Genomic DNA, 23,511 nt, shown 5'->3' on the forward strand with positions numbered 1-23,511 from the left:
GTGCGTAAGTTCATGCTGCAAATCTATGACCGTGGTTATCTGTGGCAGGTAACCCGCGTGGGAGGCCCAGAGGAAACTGTGCGTTACCTACGGGGTGACAAGAATAAAGTCAGGCCCAAATCAAACTGCGGCCACTTAGGAGACCAGTCCCCCCACAGTACCCGACGGGACAGGATGGAAATCCCCCACGCCGTGTCTGAGGCTGTGGCTCATTAGGGGAACAGGAAGCCTCATCTTTCTCCCGAGGACTGGACTAGAGGAGGTGATGCTGACCTGCAGAGGAGCAGTCGAGGGGCACACCACGACACCGGCAGGGCCCCTGATAAAGTAAAGGGACGTCTAGTGTACTGATATCAATCAGAATAATTTAAAGCAAACTTTAAAAACTGTTATGCCAAGATGAAATGACAACAACTCACAAGGAAAGAAATGCAGTGCCCTCTTCCCACACAGCAGAGGCTCTCTTGTGATCTCCCTGGAGGGAGGAGCTACTATTTGTTAGCCACAGTGCTGACTGGGCTGGACCACAGCTTCCACCAGGCAAGGAGAGCCCCACCCACTCCGTGACTACTTGTCTGTCCCTGTATCCCTGGCACCAACCACAACACTGGGCACACAGGCAGCCCTCAGGAGACCTTTGAGGGCCGAGGGATAACTTTTTTAAAACTTCCCAAATCCTCTACACAATGCCATGCGGTCTATACTTGTGGGTATCTTTTGACGCCTGAGCCCTCAACGTAAGGGAGGACGGTGGCTTCTGGCAGACAAGGTTGTGTCCAGGGGGTTTCGGTGTCGGCACTCTAAGTTCTCCTACCAGGAGTCCGCAGGGAACGGGGAGAGCTGTTCTCTGGCTTCCCGCTCCCGAGCTTGGGACTGCCGTCTGCCTCCGCGGTGCTTCTGCTAATAATCCTCACAGCTCATGTCGTGGCTGCGGGACACAGTCAGTAGCTTCCCCAAGGCTGTGTTATGATATACAGACATGGCCCACTGGATCCTGCAGACCAAAGCAAACACGTCAGCAACTCTACCCGCCACGGCTATTGATTTCAGTCGGCCCAGCACTTACAGCTGGTCACAGGCTCTGGGAGCACGGTGAAGCGAAATATGGAAGAATTCCTTCGAGAACACAGCAAAACCTGACCCCCACACTCTCTCCTCGCCCACCCCACCCCCACTCCTGTAACTCCAAGGGTCGTCAAGCCTCCAAAGAGGCCCACATGGGACTGCGAAAGGCCCCCTGCCTCAACTGATTTGTGGGGTGAGTCATGTCCAGGCACTGTTTCTGCAGTTCGTGTGGGGGAAACGAGGGGGCACACACGCTGCATTCCCCAAGGTGGTGCTGAGCTCTGATGTTCTAGCTGGCTGTCCCATACAGTGCGGGTGTGGACCGAGGATCACTCACCAAGCAACCCCCTTCACCAACCTAGGGGAGCGAAAGGCTGGATCTAAGATGCTGTATCACCTAAATGCAAGAGCATGGCTCTTTCTGCACATAGATTGGCCATGCTGAGCTGGGAGAGACTCACTTGCACTTTTTCTTTTTAACCTAACCCTATCACTTGCACTCTTTCAAGCCCTGCAAAAGGAAGCGCCAACAAGGACTTTTTAAAATGTTCTCCCGGGCATGAGGAAGCACATGTTCATTCAAATAAGGACAGGCTGTGAAGGCAAAGCCCTGAATGCAACCCAGCAGAGCACAAGGGGCAGCCAGGAGCCTCTGGTCCCATTCCCGTGTGCCATCCTTTGCCCCGGGGTCTCTGTGTCAAGCTCCCCATGAGGCTGCGAGGGTTGACGGTGACCGTCACAGTTCTAGGACCAGGTTGGAGGGGGAGAAGATAGCAAATGATGAATCACTTGTGCGATCTCCATGGTAACAAGTGCTGAGAAGGAAGGTGGGGGCCAGAAATGGAACTGGGCTCCAGTTACGGAGAGAAGATGGGTTTGAATACTGTTGGCTCCAGCGATTCTTGTAAGGATCACATGTTCATGTCGTGGCTTACATGCACATATCCAATGTCCCCTCCCCCCACAACAGAGACGCTGGAGAGGAGCGTGCTCAAAGAGATGGCTTAACTCATCTGGACAAGCACACCTGTCGGGGGAATGTGTAGAGGGCTTAGCCACTTCCTCTTTCTAAAAATAGAAAGGAGCACCTTGGATGAGCCAGGATGCAGGTCCCAGAGTTACAGCAGGGAACGAGACAGACGGAGTCCTCATGCTTAAGATGTTTGTCGTTGAGAAAAGGGAAAGACAGACCAGGCAGGAAATGGGCTTGGATTGCAAGCATGATTATTACAGAGAAAATGAGGCAGGGTCCGGTGGTACAGAATTATTGAGCAAAGGGCTTTGGGTCAGCTGCTCACTACAAAAGGGAGTCCAGGTGGCATAGTGGTTATGCATTGGGCTATGATCCATTACAAGGTCAGCAGTTCTAAACCACCAGTCACTCCCAGGGGGATTTACTGGGCTTTCTATTCCCATAAAGAGTCACAGTCTTGTAAACTCACAGGGGCGGTCTGACCTTTTACTATACCTAGAGGGTCTCAATGAATCAGCATTGACTCGATGGCAATGAGTTTGTTTTTGGGTTTTGGGGGTTTTCTTTTTGGTCAATACAAGCTCCTATGAAGGAGATAAACAAAATCCTGAGCCAGACCTGCAAAAAGAAAGTGGGGGAAGAGCATTCCGGGAAGAGGGAGGAGAGTCAAAGGCCTGGACAGGAAGAAGTGCAGACCTAGCTGCAGCTATCAGGCCCACTCCGCTCACAGCAGCCCTGGGGGCAGAGCGGATGTGCTCCTCAGGGTTTCCACAGCTAGCAATCTTTAGGGACAGACTGCCTCATCCCTGACTCATGGAGCTGCTGCTGGCGAGGTCAGACCACAGGCCTTCCTCCTCGAGCACACCAGCACCTAACACTCAGCACCCCCAGGGATCCTGAGGCAGGAGGGAGTGTGTCTAAGCAAGAGAAGGAGGATGGATGTGGGTGGGTGGTAGGAGAAAGGCAGGAGACTTGGAGGAGCACAGGCCCGGCAGCACCTGAGGCCACGCCCTGTGCAGCTCCTGAACAGTGACACCTTAGCAAGGGTGCAATGGATCTAGTTTCCATTTAGAAAGCAGGCAAATGTGTCCGTCCTCCCTTGTCACACATGGCTCTTGTAGTTAAATAAATGCTGGTTCCATGTTTTCAAACCTCACACATCCTTGGGTTCTACTCCTGGAAGAAGTGAGCGCCAACGATCCTGGATTCCTGAGGAGCAGACAGCGGAAACACATTTATTCAGGACTCCAGTCACCCTGTCCCTACCAGAGCAGCTGGTCCCCACACCCGCCTGGGAAATGCCTGAGCATGGCACCCTCGGGATGGCGGCAACCCAGAACTGTGCTGCAAACCCTGCTTCTCTTCTCAGGAGTCTCCATCCTACAGCTACACAGATGTACGGGCAGGCTCCTGTCTTCACTGAATGGACTTTTAACTCTGTATGTTTCCTAAGCACTCTGTGAGGTGCTACCTCTTTAGGAAGCTGTCACCCTACAAAAATTATGTAAGGGAACTTTTTAGCCACAGTCAGTGCACCTAGAGACAACAGCACCGACTTTCCAGCATGGTCATCCTCCTGAAGATGTCCTCAAGCCCAGGGCACAGAAAAACCAGCTCAATCCAGTTCTCCCTACAAAATAAATGAAATCTCATCCTTTTGGTGCAATTCCATGGGCAATTCCACTGCTGTGAATCCCCTGCGAACACATAGAGACCTATGGGACAGGGAAGAACTGCCCCACTTGGTTTCCACCACTGTCATCTTGATGGAAGCAGACTGTCGTCTCTTTCTCCCACAGAGCAGCTGGCAATCTTGAACTGCTGACTTTGGGTTAGTGAGTGCTTCACCACAGCGCCTCCTGGGAACCTGACACTGAAATATACTTCGATTACTTTCTCAGGAGTACAACTGTTTAAATATGTACACCTGTTTGAACAACACAAACAGTCGAGAATTCCGAGTTGTGCATTGCCTCTGTAGCTACTATGTCTCTCGTTCCATCTCCACTCCCAGCTCTCTCTGATTTCATTCAATAGGCAAGCCATTCCAGGGCCAGTTAGAGGGTGAGATCTATGCCAGCGGTCTAGCCTCTTCCCACCAGCTGAGCCAATGTGTGCAGAAAGATCCCAGCACAGGCTCTTAGAGACAAGCCCTAGGGAGAGCCCTGCTTCTTCCAGCCTGAGGCATAAGCCGCGCCCTTTAGAGCCAACCCTGTGTCCAAGAGAATGGGGGACTTGGTGGACTGACCGTGTACACCTTGACTACCTGGGCCCGGAGTTTATTGGTTTCCAGCACCACACTGAAGGAGGAGGACATGCCCACAGGCACCAGAAGATGAGAGATGGGAAGGCGTGATGAAGAGGCGACGTCTTTCCCTATCTAGCAAGTCCACTGGGGACTCAATGGGGATATGAGTTAATGAAGTTACACATCATACCAAATCACATACAGATCCTTCTCCCACTTCAAACTCATTGTCACTGAGTTTTATTCCAACTCATAGCAACCCTGTAGGACAGAGTAGAACGCTGCCTGTTTGGTTTCTAAGACTGTAGAACTGTACAGTAGCAGAAAGCTTTATCTTTCTCCCTATGAGCGACTGGTGGTTTTGAACTGTTGGTCTTGTGATTAGCAGTCCAATTCATAACCCACTACACTACTAGAGCTTCTAGCCTCTTCCTTAGCCAGCATCACTTAGGCCTTTGCAATTTCTGAGACATACCATGGTAACTGATCCATTATGAATCACTCCTGGTATCTTCAGGTGTTATGAGAATATCTAATCATTATTTTCACACGCTTACACTGTGAGTGTAAATAGAACCATGTACCTCAAGACCCACCCCCGAGACTATCAGGAGGGTGTCTTCCATTGAGTCTTTCCCCTGGAAGCAGCACCGGATCTGATAGCATCACATCTCCTTCCAGAATATGAAAGGATAAGCAGCTCTGGGGTCAGCACCACCCCCCAAAACCCACCGAGTCCCACGTTGCAGGCACTTCCAGCCCAGGTGGCTGGGCTGGCGTTGCACTGACCTTGCTTATCCTTTCTTGGCACCCATCCTCAAACATCAGGTAGGGTTACCACGCTGTGCCACCAGCCCTTAGACACAACCTGACATAGACGAGTCTGTGGTGCTATCTTCCAAAAGTTCTCAGGAGGATGCAAGCTCCAGGGATCCAGAGATTTAGCGCTGTCACTTCCGTAGGCCCCCCCACCCTTTCACCCCCCCCCCCAGGAATGAATAAGGCACAGGCACATGGCAGGCACATGAATGCCGGTTGGCTGTGTGAGGGACTCCCTGCAGAATCCCTTTATTCCTCAGCAGTTCTCAGAAGCTTCACCTGGGAAATGCAAGAAAGCAATTAAAAAATTGAAAGTATGGGGATGCTCAGAAGTACTAGTTTCTGACCGATCCCTATAATCAAAGAGCTTCCTGCCTCCACAAGGATATTCAGCAGCCGGGGTGTCAGCAGCCCTAGAGGCCGTGAGGTTCCCGTGCTTGACTCACCTCCTCTTCCCTCGTCCATCGACCTCCCTGCCTCAGCTCATCTGTGAATTGGATTGTCTAGTCAAGCCCTCTTCTAGTACCTAGCTCAAGTTCACGAAAACTTTCCTTGTGCCCAGCGAGATGGCCTATTGTTGGGAAGGACAGACTGACCCGTGACTGTGAGGAGGACCCCCCTTCCTTCCTTCCTTCCTTCCTTCAGTTGTCATGGACTCCTGGCCTACAGCGATCTAGTGAGGTCTCTGTCAGCAAACCTGGGATGGCAACTGTGTTGGGAAGATCCTCACTAAAGTGGTCAGGCTTCTCTATTAGACTCTTGGGAAAACCATGTGCAAACACCACTCCTGCTACCACTGGCCTAGTTTTCTTTTTAACGTTTCACAAAGCCAAGGCAATGGTCTTCTCACTGTAGTGTTGGCCAACAAAGCTTCTCTTGATGAACAAGCTTTCCAGTGAAGGAATGTGCTCTTGCTGCCATCTCCCTTTCAAGAAGGAGACTGTTCTCTCTGACATGATAAGCCCCACTGAAAAACAATAGCTGCAGACACAGCCGCTGCTCAACATTGCTGACACCTAGAAAACAAGGGGGGGGGGGATCCATCAACACTGCATAAAGGCAAGGCTCCCCCAGCTCTCCAGCTCCACTCAGCAACCAATTACTCTCTCCAAAGAAGAACGCAGGTCTTACATGAAGTGGAACAATTAATTTCACGCTTGTCATCCTGGCCTCAATAGTCGGTTGATTTGAGTCAGATATTTGCAGTACACTACAGCTTGCAGGGGACAGTTCGGGGGCCTCCTGAGCCAGCGAACTGCCTTGATGACGAACCATTGTAAAACAATCCATCAATAAGAGTAATTATGGTATTGATCAAAGTGGTTGGCTGCTTCAGATTGGAATCAATTCTCAAAGAGTTTCTAGGAACAGAAATCTAATGGACTATTCCATCACGAGTCACCACAGCAACTGAAACAGCTAATATTCTGGAAAGTTCTTAATAATTACTCATTGCATCTGCATTTCTGCTTCGGTGGCCATACCTAGGCCCTGCTTACTGTAGCCTGAATGTCAGTCCAAGTGGCTGAAGGAAGAGTTGCCCGCAGATCTGAAACAGGCCAGCAGTGGCCAGAACCACATAAAGCAGACCCAGTGAAGGGCTACTTTCCAGACGTGCATTGTCTCTGGTTCACCAGAGAAGCCATGGCTATCTTCCCGGCCGACCTCCTGAGTAAGAAGGAGACAGCCCATGTGGTGGCTGCTTTCACAGGGGCCCGTGACTAAGAGAGACGATGCTACCTCCCAGGTCTACTTCTGACCCTAAATTTGACAAGCCACATCCACTTGCCGCCCCAGCTCTGACACATGACAGGCTTTGCAGAACCCTGGGTGTGTCATTTAAACTCTGTGCCTCCACACATCCATCCCCACCCCTGTCCAAGGGGATGGCACCACCAGTCCTGAGGGGGGCGTGGTCACAAATGGCTCTCCAGAAACTATGGAGGTGTCTTACGGAAGTACACAACCAGCAGCAGGGATGGGAAGAGACTTCACAGGCAGGATAAATAACATAAGTAAAGGCCAGTGGGGATGAATAGAAGGCCAATCCATATCATGGGGGAGTATTGGAGGAGACACCCTTAAAGTAGAGTGAAGACCAGGCAGGAAAGGGCCTGGGTACAAAGCTACAGTGTGCTTTTGCTACGGGCAACGGGAGCCATGCTGGACTTCTACACAAGGGAATGAATGGGCTGATGAAACACTGTTTTCGGGAAGTTATCCCAGGAATAATTGGACAAAATGGACTGAAGTCAGAGGAAACAAGAACCCGGAGGCCAGGTCGGAGGCTTACCAGAATTGATCAAAGGAGAGATGATGATCTAAAACAAAACCTTTCTAAAGAAATATTGAGGGTGATTGGGGCATTATTTCAACTCAATTGGCCAATACTGGTGCGGTCACCAGAGCGTGCCCTTGCACTGCGTGTCATTTTGTCACTGACAAGCTGCAAGAGCAGCCGTGATAGCATTAGGAATTGACAAGACCATTAGTTGTCATCCTCTTATGCATCATAATGCCCGGATTACTTCCAAGTTCAGTTTGGAAAGTTTCAAGACCAGAGCACTATATTTATCTAATGGCTTAGAGGATTTCAATGCCAGACTGACTCTAATGCTCTTCCACTCTATAAACACTACTGCTAAATCAAACACGATGCCACTTTTAAAAGGGCAAGAAGAAAGATGGAAGGTGATGGTGGGGAAGGGGACCAGGTTTAGATAAAATTCACCCTCCAAGGGAAAAAATGTGTGCAGTAGGAGCTACATGGCTCTTCCCCACAGAAAAAGTTATGGTGGTGCATCTTCCCTGAACCAAATAGTAATTTCACTGATGGTGAGATGAAGGAAGCAGTTTGTGATTGCTGGTACACTTTTATCTGCAAGTGGCAGCACCTTTGAGCTGGAGCTGGAGGGCAGGAAGATGTCCTATTAATGCTCTTCACCATAGATGCCACTGATAAAGCGCCTACCCTGTAGATAAGGGCTCCGCTCATCCTAGCAATTACATCCAAAAATTGTGATTCCCTCGGGCATGCAAACTCCAGTGTGCCAGGCTCTCCCATCTCTCTGTTATGGATCCCCACACGTTTCTAACAATGAAAACGTCTACTTTCATTACAATGAGATTATTAGCAATAGCAGTATCAATACCAATACTAATAAGCAGCCAACTCTTACCGAGTACGTGCATAGCATTATTCTTAACATTGGATCCTTAAAGCAACCTCATGCCTTAGGGAGTATTATCATCTACATTTGCATACACCAAGGCTTAGAGTGGATAAGTAACTTCGCCAAGTCTCCATCTTTGCCCATCAACACACATGTCACCACAAAGAAGTTACCAGAAGCTTGCATTTTGGATACACCACTGCTTCCTTGCAGAATAAATGCAATGTTTCCTTCCAAAGAGCAAAAGTAGCTCATTAGGATCTAACTGATTGATCCCCATGTCCCTTGGAAAGGAATTGAGATGGAGCATTGGATTGTAAAATAATGAGTCACTTTAATACTCCAGTCTCCCAAGAAAATAAAATGGAGCTAGGGAGAGAGCACATATCCACAGGGGCCCCAGCATGTCACATGCTGGGATGGCAACTCTCTGTGCAGTGGTTTCTCTCCCATGGTCTCCGCCATACTCAATGATACCTTGAGGCACAACTGGGGAAAATCCAGATGTGTTAGCCTGTCTCAGACCTGGCTGGATCACTCACTGCAGGGATACGTAGACAATGGCACATTTTAAACACTATTCCTGCACAGCAAGGTGGAGAATAGCTGCCTTGGAGATTGGTGTTAACCCCATCTTGGTACGAACCGTCTTCCAAAGGCACCCACAGCCCCCAAACCAAACAAACCAAAGCACTCAGTGCCATCTAGTCCATGCTGAATCACAGCATTCCCTGGTGGGGTTTCTGAGACTGCAACTGCTGACGGGAGTAGAAAGTCTGGTCTTTCTCCCAAGGAGCTGCTGGTGGTTTCAAACTGCCAACCGTGCAGATCACAGTTCAACCCATAACCTCTACACACCACCAAAGCTACTCTGCTCATACCATATCTCAAAGACGTCCTCCAAATCCTAACACATAGAACAGGAACCACATCACAGTGAGGGTCACTGAGCTGAGCACCTGAACGTCTTAACTAGATAGCGTTGTTACTGTTCTTAAAAAAGGCATATCAATATGAAGGTGTTCTAAGCAGCTGTGGCCAAAAAGAGCTGGTCAAACTCAGAACTGCTCTGAATCTTTCATGTTAACAATTCAATTTTAGAGCTTCAGGTGAACGCGATGGGCACAGAATGAATCGCTGAGGATGTTAAATTGGGTCTTACCCTTGAAAGACTGGAGTGGCTCTCCAATGGCCACCAAATCTCAGAAAGCAAGCAAAGATTGCCAGGGCGAGGAAACGATTGAGTGTGAGAACCAAGATGTACAGAAGGCAAAAGATCAGCTCTACCTCCAACTTCTCCACCTCAGTCCCCTTTGCAGACTAAATTGTGTCCCTGAAAAAAACATGTGCAAATCTGAACCTCAAACATGACCTACACTGGAAATTGGATCTTCACACATGTCATTAGTTAACATGAGGTTACATTCAAAGGGAGTGGGCTCTAATCCAATAAGACTGGTCCTTATCAGAAGACAAGATTTGATGCAGAAGAAAATTAGAGGAAAGATAGAGACTGTCAGGAAACATTGGGGACCGATGAGGGCTCTAGACTCCTGGAGGGAGAAAATGTGGCTAACGTCGAGTAACTCCAAAGATTGCTGGAGACCCTAGAAGCGAAGAGAAAGACCAGGAACTGGTTCTGCCATAGAGCCTTCGGACAGAACACAGCCCGCAGGCCCCTGGATTCTGAACGTCCAGTCTCAGCAACTTAAAGAGAATTATGTGCTGTGGTTCTCCCCACCCCGTGTGATCATGTGATAGCAGCCCAAAGACACTAGCCCAAGTCCTCCTCCCGGGTTGACAACAGCAGGCCCTGCAGGACCCGGGCACACATCCACTTAGATGTCCAACACAAACCTCTGAGAGGCCACAGATAAGGGAGAATGGTGAACACCCAGACTCCGGTGAGACTCGAACAAGCAACACAGAAAGGCAGTCCTGGGGCTCAAAAAGAGAAGTCTTCAGGAAAGACACAGAAGACAGACAGGTATTTCTCTCCTGGAGAAAGAAAAAAAAAGTTAAGAAATCCCAGGTTCGTGAGAGTCACTGGCCAGTTAAGTGTTTTACAGAGCGGGTCCAGAGAACCCTAACCTACTTCAAAAACAGAGTCAACACATAACCCAATCAGCATGAGGGGACCAAGACACTGGGAAGCCAGCTGTCTCTGATCACGGAAGTGGGGGGATGCCTTTCCCAGAGCTGATCTCACATGTGCTCCACAGTTCGGTAATAGGCAGGACTTTACCAACTAGTAAGCCTGTGTGTATGTTTGTCCATAGTTTAGCACAATCCCAGTTCAAGAAGGCCCATCTAAAGCAAAGGCAGGTCTTGCAGAAATCTCATCACCTGGCCTTGCTTCAGGTAAGCAGGGGTTTCCCATGCAAGGATCTGCCTGTCCTGTAGTAAGCTGGGGTGACCCTTCATAACCACTGGTGCATGTAAGGAAGAATTGCTTTTGCCACCTCGGGGTGTATTGGCATGCTGTTCGTTCTACAGCTTAGTCTATGTGCTGGCTAAGTGCATAAGGTGGAGGCAGTGAACCAGAGACAGTGCTGCGGTGAGAGGGCACATGGCCTGGAGGTAAGAATTCCACACCTGTTTCTTTGGGTGCCTGTACATTGAGTATTTATTAAGTACATTTACTGTTCTCTTTGAGTCACTGGAAAGGTGCAGTTTGGGGCATTGGCTAACATTCAAGTTAATGTAGTACTTTCAGGCAAAACACAGGGTAAGCATGCATCCTTGGTGTACTGTGTGACCGCAGGTACAAATGTGTCCCACTTACATTTTCTACCTCCTGGAGTGTGGAACACATGCAGCGTGTGCAGGGTGCCTTTGTGCATTACGCTATGTTTTCAATAGCTGCACCCAGGTCTAACAAGAAAGCAGTTTTCTCCTTGGCCTGCCCTACCTCTAGAGGTCACTGGTACATATGTTTTCCGTATAACACTTATAAAAATCCATCCTATATAATGAAAGATTGTCAATACTCAATGATTCAGTATGCACCCACTGTGGAAACAATGACATCTCCATGAAATGATACCTGTAAGTCAATTTCCAGAACCCCACAGGGCCAGTTCTACCCTGCCTTATAGAGCTGCTACCAGGCAACATCAAATCTGTGGCAGTTACCTTGTTTTTGTTTAGTGTTCCAAACAAGCAGCTCACCCAAAGTCCAAACTGGGACCACTGGGACACAAACACTCAAGGGGGAGGCATTATGGGAGCCCAATTAAGGAAGATTTCCAAAGCGATTATTGTACAAATGAATTTTCTTAAAAGCTGCTAATAGAAGAAACATAAATATTGGAACCAAGCAGAGTTTGCCGAGAGAAGCGGAAAAGGAAAACCCCAGGGTCTCTCTGTGACTCAGCGGGTCCCCAAACTCCAAAGGGCCAGAGGCCTTGTAAGAGACACTGCTTTATAAGTGTGTCAGCCTAGGGTCTAGTTAATGAGCCCTGGACCAGGCTATTTTACATTTATCCTGTTCTCTGTCAGACTTACCCTTACTCAGATTTTTAAAATCATTTTCTTGGGGCTCATATACCTCTTATCACAATCCATACATACATCCATGTGCCAAGCACATTTGTACATTTGTTGCCATCATCATTCTCAAAACATTTTCTTTCTACTTGAGCCCTTGCTATCAGCTCATTTTTCCCCCTCCCTCCCCACTCCCTCCCTCAGGAACCCTTGAGAATTTATAAATTATTTTTTCATGTCTTGCACTGACTGATGTCTCTCTTCACCCACTTTTCTGTTATCCATCCCCCTGGGAGGAGGTTATATGTAGATCCTTGTGATAGCTTCCCCCTTTCTACCCCACCTTCCCCTTACCCTCCTGGTATCACTACTTTCATTATTGGTCCTGAGGGGTTTATCTCTCCTGGATTTCCTGCGTTTCCAGCTCTTATCTGTACCCGTGTACCTCCTCTGGTCTAGCCAAATTTGTAAGGTAGAATTGGGGTCATGATCGACGGTATGGAGTGGGGGTGGAAGCATTAGAGAACTAGAGGAAAGTTGTGTTTCATTGGAGCTATAATGCACCCTGACTGGCTCATCTCTTCCCCACAACCCTTCTGTTTTGGGGATGTCCTGGTACCTACAGATGGCCTTTGGGTCTCCACTCCTCACTCCCCACCTCATTCATAATGATATGATATTTTGTTCTTTGATGCCTGATACCTGATTCTATCAACACCTTGCGATCACACAGGTTGGTGTGCTTCCTCCATATGGGCTTTGTTACTTCTAAGCTAGATGGTCACTTGTTTATCTTCAAGTCTTTAAGACTCTAGATGCTATATCTTTTGATAGCCGGGCACCATCAGCTTTCTTCAACACATTTCTTTATGTACCCACTTTGGCTTCAGCGATTACGTAGGGAAGGTGAGCATCATGGAATGCCAGTATAATAAAATAAAGTGTTCTTATGTTGAAGGAGTACTTGAGTAGAGACCCAAGCCTCTAAATATATGCACATAAATCTATTTCCCCATTGTCATATATAAATATATTTAATGTATATATGTCTGTATTTAGACCTCTATAAATGCCCTCCCTCATATTCTCACCACACAACATTCACTGAGATTCAAAAGAAAGAAATACAGAATTCAAGAGTCAGATCAGATCAGAAGTATGCATGCATTTGGAAATTGCCATAAGAGATGGATGGTGGGAGGAGAGTGGAGGGGAAGGCTCTGGGAGCCCTTGGTCACCAAAATAGGCAGGCAGAGAAGATGCCTCTTCATTCTCTAGCACTTATGGCAATGCCACCATCTGCAGCTTTGTGACCAACAGTGACAGAAGGTGACAGCAGCGCACTTCTTCCACAAAGAATCTTGGGTTTGTCATTTCATCCTGTCTTAAATCACCGATTGTTAGTCCAGGTAGACTAGAGAAACAAATCCAGAGACACTCACATATGTGTAAGAGAACTTTATATCAAAGAGCAATTGTACATTAAGAAAATATCCCAGCCAGTCCAGGTCAAGTCCATAAATCCGATATTAGTCCATATGTCCATTACCAGTCTATAAAGTTCTCTTCAGACTCATGCAACACATGCAATGATGCCGAATGCAGGAAGAAAGATCACAGGCCAGTGGGTGGAATGTCTTGTGGATTCAGTGGCCATGAAAGGATCTCAGCACTAGCATGGATCTCCACATGGCTCCTCCAGCTCTAGGGCTCTGGTTCTATCAGCAGCATAGCTCCGTGTGGCTTGCCAACAGAAATGTCTCACAGGGAGTGAGCGTATCTGGCTTCCAGTGAGCTGTTTATCTCCTTCACACCTCCAATTGAGGTCATCAAGCTGAGACCTGATTGACTGGCTGGACTCCACCCCTTCACAAGTTGACAGTAGTAGATTATGTAAGTGCCATAGCCACCATTGCAAATTACGTGGGTTATGCAGATAAACCTCTCCCTTTTCACATATGTGGAGACACCCTCCTCACATGATCTCATGTGTTCCAGAGCCTGGTGCTCGTCCTCCATCTCTGGCAATATGACCTTGGTCTCAACCAGTTTCCTCTTCATGGCACTGCCTCCCTTCTTTCCCACTTCCCTCCTGACTCCCAAACCTACCCTCTTCTAAATCCCGCTGCGGTGCTCTTTCCCAAAGCCAAGATGGTGGGTGAAAAGTTGACACCATGAAGCTGGAACCACGGAGAAGAAGCTAAAGTCAAGAAAGCTGATGCCAGTGGCTGAGTCAAGAAGGCTGAGATCAAGGACAGAACACTCCAGAAGAGGAGGCCCATCCCGCTTAGAGGACGGCTGGGATTCCAACCCTGTCATGTGTTCAAGAAAGGCAGGAGGAGGAGGACGAGAAGGAGCAGGAGGAGGAGGAGGAAGAGGAGGAAGGTGGTCCTAGGAACTGTCACAAAGCCAGTAGGTGGTGACAAGAATGGTGATCCCCAAGTGGTCACCCTATGGAAGATGTGCCTCCATCCGCACGGGAAGAGACTGTCCAAACTGGAAGAAACTGCATGTCAGCATCACCCCAGGGACCGTTCTGATCACCCTGACAGGACACACTGAGGCAAGAGTGGTTTTCCTGCAGTGGCTGGGCAGTGGCGTGTTCCCTCTCCATTGAGTTCCTCTGTGCAGAACACACCAGACATCTGTCACCGCCACCTCCACCACAATTGCTATCAGGGGTGTGAACATCCCCAAGCATCTCAGACGCCTGCTGCAAGAAACGGCCGCTGCAGCCGCCCAGACACCAGGACCAGGTGATCTCGGACAGCAAGGACGAGAAACCCGAGATCACATAGCAGTGCCAGGCTGATCAGAAAGCTGGGGCTCAGAAAACTCGGCCAAAAACGAAGTCATCCCTCAGCTCCAAGGCTACTTGCACGCCACCTTCATGCTCACACATGGAATTTAGCCTCACAAATTGGCGTTATAGATTTCTTGAAAAGAACCTAATTAAATAACCTGTAATGTTATAAACAAACAAATGGGGGGATCTTTTGCTGAGAATAAATGTCACTCAGGCACCAAGCCCAGCAAAATTCTGACATTTCCAACCTGCCCACTGGAGCTTCTTATTGCTATTGGCTTCCGTCCAACCGCCTGACCCTGGTGACCCGACACAATGGACCTCGATGCTGCGCCTGCCTGCGCCATCTTGACAGCTGGCTGCAAGCTGGACACTGCGCCCTTCCCGGTTGTCAGTGGACAACCATGCTTGTCTTCCTGGTCTATCTGAGTCTAGACATTCCCCAGCCCCCGGTCAGCATCACAGCAACAACCCATCACTGAGCTGGCGGGTGTGCGGGAGGCGCTTTGGCCAGGAATGACATCTGGGTCTTTCCAGGGCGGTGGAGGGGGTTGGGGAGGTAGGGGTTCTACCACTAAACTACCTCTGCTCTCCTACTTGGTCCAGCCCTGCCTAACAGGAACTCCGGTCTCTAACTCTCCCCACTCCCTCAGAACCTACAGACCAGGGTGCCTCCTCGCTCCAGCTCACCGTTGGCCACCTGGTGCTGCCCTGGGGCCTGTGCACCACTTGCCGGGTTCCATCTACAGGCACGATACTGTAGATGCACATTCCTGTTACTCCATTAAAGATGACATGTAACCTTCATTGCAGGTTCAATGAACCCCCCCCCCAAAATAATCAAGCCAAATGTTTACCTGCTGCTATCTAGCACAGTGCTTACTTCTCGAATTCTTACCATTATCTGACCTTTCGTTGCTCTTTTGTTGTTGTTTTGCTTTAAATCATTTTATTGGGGGCTCATACAACTGTTATCATAGTCCATACATCAGTTGAATCAGCCATGTTTGTACATATATTGCCCTCATTCTTTTTTTAAATCATTTTATTGAGGGCTCATACAACTCTTATTATAATCCATAACATATATCAATTGTGTAAAGCACATTTGTACATTCATTTCCCTTGTCATTCTCAAAATATTTGCTCTCCACTTAAGCCCGGCATCAGCTCCTCATTTTCCCCCCTCCCTCATGAACCCTTGATAATTTATAAGTTATTATTTTGTTATATCTTGCCCTGTCTGACATCTCCCTTCACCCACTCTTCTGTTGTGCATCCCCCATGGAGGAGGTTATATGTAGATCGGTTCCCCCTTTCCAACCCACCCTCTCTCTACCCTCCCAGTATCACCACTCTCGCCACTGGTCCTGAAGGGATCATCAGCTCTGGATTCCCTGTGTTTCCAGTTCCTATCTGTACCTGTGTACATCCTCTGGTCTAACCAGACTTGCAAGGTAGAATTGGGATCATGATAGTGGGTGAAGCATTTAGGAATTAGAGGAAAGTTGTATGTTTCATTGTTGCTACATCGCACCCTGACTGGCTCATCTCTTCCCCGAAACCTTTCTGTAAGGGGTTCTCCAGTGGCCTACAAATGGGCTTTGGGTCTCCACTCCTCACTCCCCACCTCATTCACAATGACATGATTTTTTGTTCTGATGATGCCTGATACCTGATCTCTTCGGCACCTCGTGATCGCACAGGCTGGTGTACTTCTTCCATGTGGGCTTTGTTGCTTCTGTGCTAGATGGCCACTTGTTTACCTTCGAGCCTTTAAGACCCCAGACGCTATATCTTTTGATAGCCGGGCACCATCAGCTTTCTTCACCATATTTGCTTATGCACCCATGTGTCTTCAGCAATCGCATTGGAAGGTGAGCATCATAGAGCCCTCATTCTTTTCTAGACATGTACTTTCCATTGAGCCCTTGGTATCAGCTCTTTCTCCCCACCCTCATAACCCCCTGAGAGACTGTTATAATTTTAATCTCTCACACTGACCACGGTCTCCCTTCCCCCATAAAACCCCTGCTTATCAGTCTTATAAGTAGAGTTCCAAGTGTGTGACTTACCAAGCCTGAGCTCCACACAGAGTTCTACAGGTGATCCTAGCATGCACTTTAGAACAAAACTACCCAGTCAAAAATGAAAACAAACAAAAAGAATGGCAGGGACAATAAATTGACATTTTGGTGAGACTTTTGTGACAGTAGTGACTTTCGATCAAACTTCAGACTTCAAAAATACTGGACACAAACTGACTCAGAGGAAGCAAAGTCCTCTGGGAAGCTCACCTGATGTGTCTGCCCACTAATAGTGATGTCCCGACTGCCCACTGTTATGACAGCTAACAGGACCGTATGGCATCATGCCCACCAGCAGTGACATCCCGACTGCCCACCGTTATGACAGCTAACAGGACTGTGTGACATCATGCCCACCAGCAGTGACAGCCCGACTGCCCACTGTTATGACAGCTAACAGGACTGTGTGACATCATGCCCACCAGCAGTGACATCCCAACTGCCCACCATTATGATAGCTAACAGGACCGTGTGACATCATGCCCACCGTTATGACAGCTAACAGGGACGTATGACATCATGCCCATCAGCAGTGACGTCCCGACTGCCCACCGTTATGACAGCTAACAGGACTGTGTGACATCATGCCCACCATTAAGACAGCTAACAGGACCATGTGACATCATGCCCACCGTTATGACAGCTAACAGGACCGTATGGCATCATGCCCACCAGCAGTGATGTCCCAACTGCCCACTATACTTCTCTTTTCAAGCAACCACAATAAAAAACAATTGCAGGCATGCGTGCAGGTATTTGAGGTCACAGAGAGAGAAGGAACAGCAGGAACATAGGTGGTTCTGTCTAAATTCTGGTCAGAGATTCAGAACTGAGTTTGGTCAAACCTCCTATGTAGCTGCCAATAGGCTTGAAATTCTCAGGACAGAGAAGAAAGGGAACTCCACCAAGAATGAGCAGTCAACCAAAGGAGAGCATGGGAGCTGTGCACGTCAAATAGCCTTGATTTTTAACACGTACACAGTAAAGGGAGGAAGGAGGAAGTAGAGGAGGAAATGGCTGATTGAAAATCCAAATGGGCTGGCTACCTTCGGTATCAAAGGACACAGAGCCAAGAGGCAGAACTGAAAAGAAATGGTATCAGGTCCTTCCTAGAAAAGGAAATAGAGTGTAATTCTGCATTCAACAAACTTATGGTTTAATGAGGGGAAGAAAGGAGCAATAAAAATAAATAAACCCAGGGGAAACGCTCCACGCCCTTAGGTTGATTGGTAAGAATCCTTGTCAGGGATGGGCAGATGATGGTGCTTGCCAGAAAGCTAACCTCAAACTAATCATGACCACACAGTCTTTCAAAAGGATCCTTTTTGGTGCTACATTCCCAATGGGGACCAGACAATGAGATGGGAGAACCTCTGAGTGTTCCCCTAATGCCCCTCTCCACAACCAGCTTTCCTTCCTGCGGACGCTGGGGAGAGCTTAGCATTGGGCTACAACTGCCTCACACTGCGACGGAGATTCAGCGCTTGTGGAGGAAAGCTATGCCCTCGTTCAAGGTGCTTTTGTGGTCACTGTCACAGTCAATGCCCACGGAGAGTCCATGCCAATTTCTGGAGCAGGAGGCAGTTCAGCATGCCAGCCACTGCACAAAGGTGACAGGCAGGGCTGGCCTGAAGTCAAAGGCACTCTGCTCTCACACATGACCCGAGGTCAGAGCCAGCACCTTTCTTTTTCCCCTCTTTTTTCCCTGTTCAGCACAAACCTCCTGTCAATGGGAACACACACACGTTTGTGATTTCTCCCAATCCAGCTTCTGATGGGCGATGACCATATCATTTCTCTCCATGCAGAGACATTTCTGAGAGTGAAAAGGAGCAATGTTTTTTAACGTTATCAGAGAGCTGATACTATCTGAGCAAAGCAGGGCAAAACCACAGATGGGTGAGGCAGAACTGACTCCGTAGCTGGGAGCTGAGAGGGCTTTGGGGGCAGCCCATCCGACTGCCCAGAGTCACCAAAGTCTGTCTGGTCTGTTTGTCCGGACCGCCACACAAAGGGGAGATTACCTGATGATCAACTTCCCAATGGATCCCAGAGGGTGAGAAGAAGGGGATTTTCAGAAATACCTGGGCACACTGGTTTGTCACTGAAACACGACAATGCAGTTTGGAAATGTACAGGCCACACCTCCATGAATAGAACCAACCAATCTGGCTCAGATGAAGTACAGGCAGAAAGGCCCTTGGATGCAAGGGTGGAAGAACTTCATCTCACGTGCTTTGCACAGGAGAGACCAGTCCCTGGAGAAGGACATCATGCTTGGTCAGGTGCAGGGGCAGTGAAAACGAGAGCATCCCTCAACGAGACAGATGGACAACACAGCGGTTGCAACAATGGGCTCAAACATGAATAATCGTGGGGATGGAGCAGTACATAGGGTCACCCGGCTTCATGGCCCCGAACAATAACCACACCGTCATCGAATCATTTGCCAGGGGCCACTCTGGCCTATCAGGAGCCTACAGGGTCAGAACAAAATGGTGCTGCAGAGTTTCCAGGGGCTGAACTTGAGAAGTCAGTTGCCAGGTTTTCCTCCCACGGCACGTCTGGGTGAAGTCGAGCTACCAGCCCGAGGGCACTAACTGCTTGCACCCCTGTAATGGAGTTGTATCAGATGCCAACGACATTGTGGAGGGGGCAGGAAAAGAACTACCATCCGCCCAAATCTGATGCCTATGGGGTGGAGGTAAGACACAACGCCACTCTCCAAACTTCGTAACAATTCTGACATCAACCGTGCTTCCTATGGCATCTCCACTTCTCCGATGGGTTCCACAATTCACTGTAATGGAAGCCCTACAGAACTATGGGGTTATTAGGGAAGTAACAGGTTACAATTTAGGATCAGGACCAATGGGGAAGTCACAGCAGCAATTCAAAGGACAGGATACAATTCCACAATCAGGACGACATCCAACAAAGAGAGCACTCAGCTTCCTGACATAGTCACAGGCCCACCCTCTGCTACTGAGGCCCTGCTTGGACAAGTAGCACAGCTGTTTGGGCTCTGCCACAAAGTGCCCAGAGGCAACCCACTCCACCAGCAGGCCTCCGGCCCAGAAACACTCAGCTCTCTGGCTGCATGGGGAGATGAGCCCACTGCAGCTGTCCCACACCATGGGCCAGAAAGCCTGTCACAGCCATCTCTCAGCATGTCATGTCCTGCCGCCTTCAGTGACAGGACTCTGTCTCCTGGACTTAAGAGGTTCTCAGTACAGCAACCCGTCCAAAAGATGTTCTCCTTGATGGTAGTGTGACCCCCCCCCAACCCCAACTTCTGTGCTACTGGTCCTTTAAAGCCTAGCCAAAAGCAAAACCGGCCAATCCCCCAACTATCCCACAGCCACCTAGCTTGTATAACAATGAACCAATCAATCCTTGCAAGGACTTCCATACTTTATTTGCACAGTAAATTATCTCATCCCTTTGTAAGACTGTAGCCCAGAAAACTGTCTTAGTGGAATTACAAATCTAGGGCCAGAAAGGTCATAGGAAGGGGAAATCTCTTGCCCTGTATCACCCAGGCACTCCCGCACCCCAGATACACAATTTTAAATATAAGGGGACTCGCACGTGTCATGAGAATATTCCATAATCCATTCATTCCATGAAAATTTTAAAGCCCTCTCATATATTATTACTTATAATAAAACTAAATAGGTCACTTTTCAAAATGTTAGTTGACTTAAGTAACATATGTCTAGTAAGTGTGTGTATAGACAATACCAGTTATGGTATAGAATGTGGGGGGTCTCTTTCAGAGAATAACGGGCATATTTAATACCTGCTTCTTTTCTCCCTTCAGCAAATCAGCCAACCTGTATTCCATACTTAGGACTGGATAGGACCCCTCAGAGACCCTGACCCCTGACTCAGAGGATCTAAAGGCTAGGGTCTTCTGTACAAGTGATGTCCTTTTTCAAACTAATGACAGCTCCCCCTTGGGGGGGGGGTGTACAATCTAGCCAATCTTCAGCATGAATAATGCACAATTTAGAAGGAATGAGAGTATGAGCACATAATCACAAGTCTGGGTGCAGGACCTGCTTAGCAGGGGGTTCTGGTGGACCCAGGATTGCTACCAGTTGGAACTCGCTCAAGGGGACTTACCAGCCATCCCCACAGCCACCGCCACAGCCAGTGCACCCCCCCAACCCCCTCAGGCTGAGAGTGATGGGGCTACTTCAAGGGGAAAGATTCTTTTTCAAGAAAACCGCTCCCAGTGCTGGCTGTGAATGGCTCCTCAGCTGCCCTTTCCAGGCCCACCTCTTCTGGGTGTTTGCCTGTCACTGCTCAGAAGGACCCTCTTCATCCATCCCCATGGAGGGCACTGGGGTCACAAAGTCAACCCCTGCCACACTTGGCCTCCTTGATTTCTAAGTCCCCCACCAGCACCCTGGGTTAAAGAGGAGCCTAATGGTGCAGTATTTGAGTGTTTGGCTGTTAATCGAAAGGTCAGTGGTTTGAAGCCAGCAGGCAGTCTGTTTCCAGGAGGTTCTAATATGCACAACAGGGTCCTTATGAGCCACGTCTTCCTGCTGACAGTTCTGTAGGAGAATGAGGGAATCAATAGAGGGTCTGCCTCTAGTTTAGAGCCGGGGAGAACTGGAGCTGCATCTGCCAGCGCTAACACCTGGATCTGCAGAGAGAAACAGCCACCCAGTGAGGTTCAGCATGTGCTGTAGCTGAGGTACACACCATGCATTAGACACCCCTTGGCTGGGTACCTGTGCTAGTTGATTAGGCTTTATGAGTGCCATACATGCCTACATCAGGTACACACCAAGTTCTGTGGCCTTAGCAAAATATAAACATATAAAGAACGAACCCAGAGTACAATTTACAGTTTAGAAGGGGACTCCAGATGCATTGATTTCACGCGTTTCATCATCCTGTGACGTAGGCAGGGCAGGTTCCATTGTCCACACCAGATAAAGCTAAGGAAGACAGGGCTCAGAGAGGCTCCGAGGGATGAACCACTTGTCCAAAGGGCCCTGCAGCAGGGTAAACGCAGCAGGGCAGCACAGAGCGTGGACTCCAGTGGGAGCCATGGCCTGTCGTTAATAAAGTGTGACAAATGGACCCCACCCATGCCGGGCATTAGGAAGAGGGCAGCTGTGTGGCACTCGGAACCGGCTCTGCGGCACTGAGCCTGGATTCTGAGTTTGGTGTAGAGAGGGCAGAAGGGTGGACAAGGGACCTCGGTACTTTCTGCACAATTCTTTTTTTTTTTAACAGAACAAGTCATTTATTATTCAAACAAGCTTCATTTGTATTTATTTAGCCTTTTGACTCTGTGCTTGTTCCTTCAACACTTTCACCACGATTTTCTGCTCCTCAATCAGGAAAGCACGCTTGATCCTGTCTCGGACACATTTAGCGCACATGGACCCACCATAAGCCCTGCTGACGTGTTTTTTGGTTTTGGACAACCTCATGAGAACTTTGGGTCTCACAGCACGGACCCCTCGAAGTCGGCCCGGGCATACGCCACATGCAGATTTTGGTGCTTTCCCGACCTTCTTTGTATACAGGTAAACGAATCTGTTACCAGGGGTTCGGGACAGTCTAGTTTTGTTAGAGGCGGTGTTGTAGGACAGCCTACGCCGGTAGGTCAGACGCTGAACCATTTTGAATGCCTCCACACAGCGTCTCCGGAAGAGCCACAATTCTTAATGTGAACCTAAAACTGCTCTGAAAATGAACCAGACGAAACTGGTAAGCAAAAGAAATTAAAAGCTAAATGTACCTAAGTAAGTGGCAAGGCTGAGTAAGAGCTCAAGCCCTGTTCACAGAATGCAGCAAGGCTGAAGTCTGGGGCCAGATGACTGGGCCCGCTGAACTCCCAGGGGCGCTCCCTGAGGGGAGCAGGAGGGCATAATATTGCCCTTGCTTTTGTATAGGTATGCTTGGCTGCCGCTGTTAGTCCTAATGTATCCTTTCTAGTCAGAACTACCAGCTGTGTCAGCAATCGTAAGAACCAGCAGGACAAAGACCATGGTACCATTTGGGCCTGCCTTTGCGATGGATGAGACAGGACCTGGGATCCCTCGAGCTACCGGCATGATGAGAGCCTCCACTTTCCTTTGCCGGCCTGGCACCAGATGTGCTTTCCAAAAGGGAAGAGATGGGCCAGCCACTGGGTTCCAGGATCAGAAAAAGCAATGGAAAGCGAAGGGAACCCTCCCCCCAGCCCCCACCCCCACACAAAGAATGCAGGAAACAATTTGAATCTGGAAACTAAAAGAAAACTAAGCTATGACTCCAGTCAAGGGCCCCCACTGGACTGTGGGTCAGCTTCACCGGGGAGCACCTGATATGTTTGCCCAGTACTCACTGACCCTGCCTCCCACAGGCCTTCCATGGCAGTGGACCAAACCCCGACGCAATCCTGGGATTCCAAGGTTTAATCTCGGAGGAAACTAGGAATCTGGAGCACCTGATCTATGATCTGAAACTGGGACCCAGGCTCACGTTTAGCCAACCTTGCATCTGCCTGGACCTCAATCCCATGGGCATCTCTACTGCTGGGCAGGGCTTTCCCACAGTGCACGCTTCTGCATTTTGACAACTGGGAGAAGGTGCTTTACTGTTAGCTATCATCAATGCTTCCTCTTGGCCCAGTAACAACACAAGTAAGCAACTCAAGCCACTCTCTGTTATGTCCTTTGCTTTGTTTTTCAGTATGTGAAACCCAGGATATAGGGAGTTAAGAGGCAACTGTTATCAAGGAATTCAAGAAGGAAGACAATGTTTTGGAACTGATAGTGATTGTGTAACACTGCTTGATATGATTGAACTATGAAATGGTATTATTAGCTCCTAATAAAATG

General features: G+C 48.8%; 2 protein-coding genes across 2 annotated transcripts in view; both read right to left on the reverse strand.

Annotated features, from left to right (window-relative positions):
- Positions 1 to 23,511, reverse strand: part of CACNA2D3 (calcium voltage-gated channel auxiliary subunit alpha2delta 3) — a 978,241-nt gene that overhangs the window by 816,043 nt on the left and 138,687 nt on the right. The window lies entirely within an intron of this gene.
- On the reverse strand, positions 21,898 to 22,335 carry LOC142449057 (large ribosomal subunit protein eL34-like). Its single transcript, XM_075550817.1, has one exon. It carries the CDS (start codon positions 22,306 to 22,308, stop codon positions 21,955 to 21,957), a length of 354 nt encoding a protein of 117 aa, XP_075406932.1. The 5' UTR covers positions 22,309 to 22,335; the 3' UTR covers positions 21,898 to 21,954.

The sequence above is a fragment of the Tenrec ecaudatus genome, chromosome 5 (assembly GCF_050624435.1).
Source record: "Tenrec ecaudatus isolate mTenEca1 chromosome 5, mTenEca1.hap1, whole genome shotgun sequence".
Classification (NCBI taxonomy): Eukaryota; Metazoa; Chordata; class Mammalia; order Afrosoricida; family Tenrecidae; genus Tenrec; species Tenrec ecaudatus.

Bases quoted from the DNA above. Each gene is read 5' to 3' on its own strand.
- LOC142449057 (XM_075550817.1), bottom strand. From the start codon at position 22,308: ATGGTTCAGCGTCTGACCTACCGGCGTAGGCTGTCCTACAACACCGCC.